Raw genomic sequence first — 1,223 nt, 5'->3', positions numbered from 1 at the left:
AGCGTAACCATTTTAAAAAAGCGTTCTTCCGAAATTTATTCAAAAACTTGCTAGTTTCACTTTGATTTTTTAAACTCAAGTAGGGTAACTCTGTTCGCAAAAGGTGCGCTTTTGTGAAGAGGGCGCCACCGAATTTTGAGGACACTTTTTTAATTGGCTCAAAGAGAGAAATATCCCCTCGTGTTATGTAGACTCTTTGCTCATATTCGGAATCGCTTCTTTAGCTGCACACTGTAGGCGAGTATAAAGCCTAAGAATGTTTAGATATTTCTAAAAATATTATGTCCTATACAGTATCTTTTGTTACCATTTTTCTCGCTTATTCAAAGTAAGCAACATCGATATGTAAGCTTTTATTATTTTTTATATATAGTAAAGCTAGACGCATACACATATTTTATACATGAGTTGCAGTGGTAGACCATGATTTATCCTACTTGTGAAATTGCCAGTTGTAATCACTCGCTGATTATAAAATTATATCTACGCTATTAACTATCTCAGGAGCATTTTGGATAGAGCAACGGAGCATCAAAGGACATGTCTGGAATGCAGGGATGTTGCTAACCAGAAACAATGAACAATGAAACTATCTTAACTATCTGCAATATCTTAACGTAGTGGTATGGTGGACCAACGTTTAAACACGAACAAACAAACAAGCAAACAAAACACACACACACACACACACACACACACACACACACACACACACACACACAAACAGACAATAAGAACACCCCCTCCAAAAACAAACAAACAAACAAACAAACAAACAAATAAAAGGAACAAGCCAATAACAATCGGTGCTAGGTCTGACGTGCGTAAAGTGTGCAAGGATGTGTGTGGGGTGGAAGGCGGAAGCTACTTCTTTACTTTTTTACGTCATAGTTGTGCGCGCAAAATGATTACGTCAAAACGCACTTCCTTTTCTTTTTCCCATTTGCAAAGTATTAGTGAAAATCAACGTTCAACTTTAATTTTTTTCACTTCCAATCTTATTTGTGGCTAATAACTTGAGACAATAAGCCGAAACCAGTTTTCAAGATGTCTGGCAACCACGCAATGTCTCGAGAACTGGATCAGGTGAATTAGAATGTGTCGTGTTTGTGTTTTAAAGTGTTTATTGCCTTTCATTTCTTACCCAGCCTTACCGGAGTGATATATATTATATCTCTCCCTCTCTCTACCCCTCTTTCCCTCTCTCCGCCCCTCCTCCCCTC

At 37.9% G+C, this 1,223-nt stretch overlaps 1 protein-coding gene across 1 annotated transcript in view; it reads left to right on the top strand.

The window, feature by feature from the left end:
- Positions 1 to 802: 802 nt before the first annotated feature.
- LOC101854434 overlaps positions 803 to 1,223 on the top strand; it is a gene marked incomplete in the record, with an annotated part of 11,530 nt that continues 11,109 nt past the window's right edge. The window contains 1 exon segment of the mRNA XM_005105868.2: positions 803 to 1,086. Within this exon segment, the coding sequence (XP_005105925.2) occupies positions 1,048 to 1,086 (39 nt within the window).

Source organism: Aplysia californica, unplaced genomic scaffold, assembly GCF_000002075.1.
Source record: "Aplysia californica isolate F4 #8 unplaced genomic scaffold, AplCal3.0 scaffold00497, whole genome shotgun sequence".
NCBI classification, from domain to species: Eukaryota; Metazoa; Mollusca; class Gastropoda; order Aplysiida; family Aplysiidae; genus Aplysia; species Aplysia californica.
This window is presented reverse-complemented; position numbering and strand designations above follow the sequence as displayed.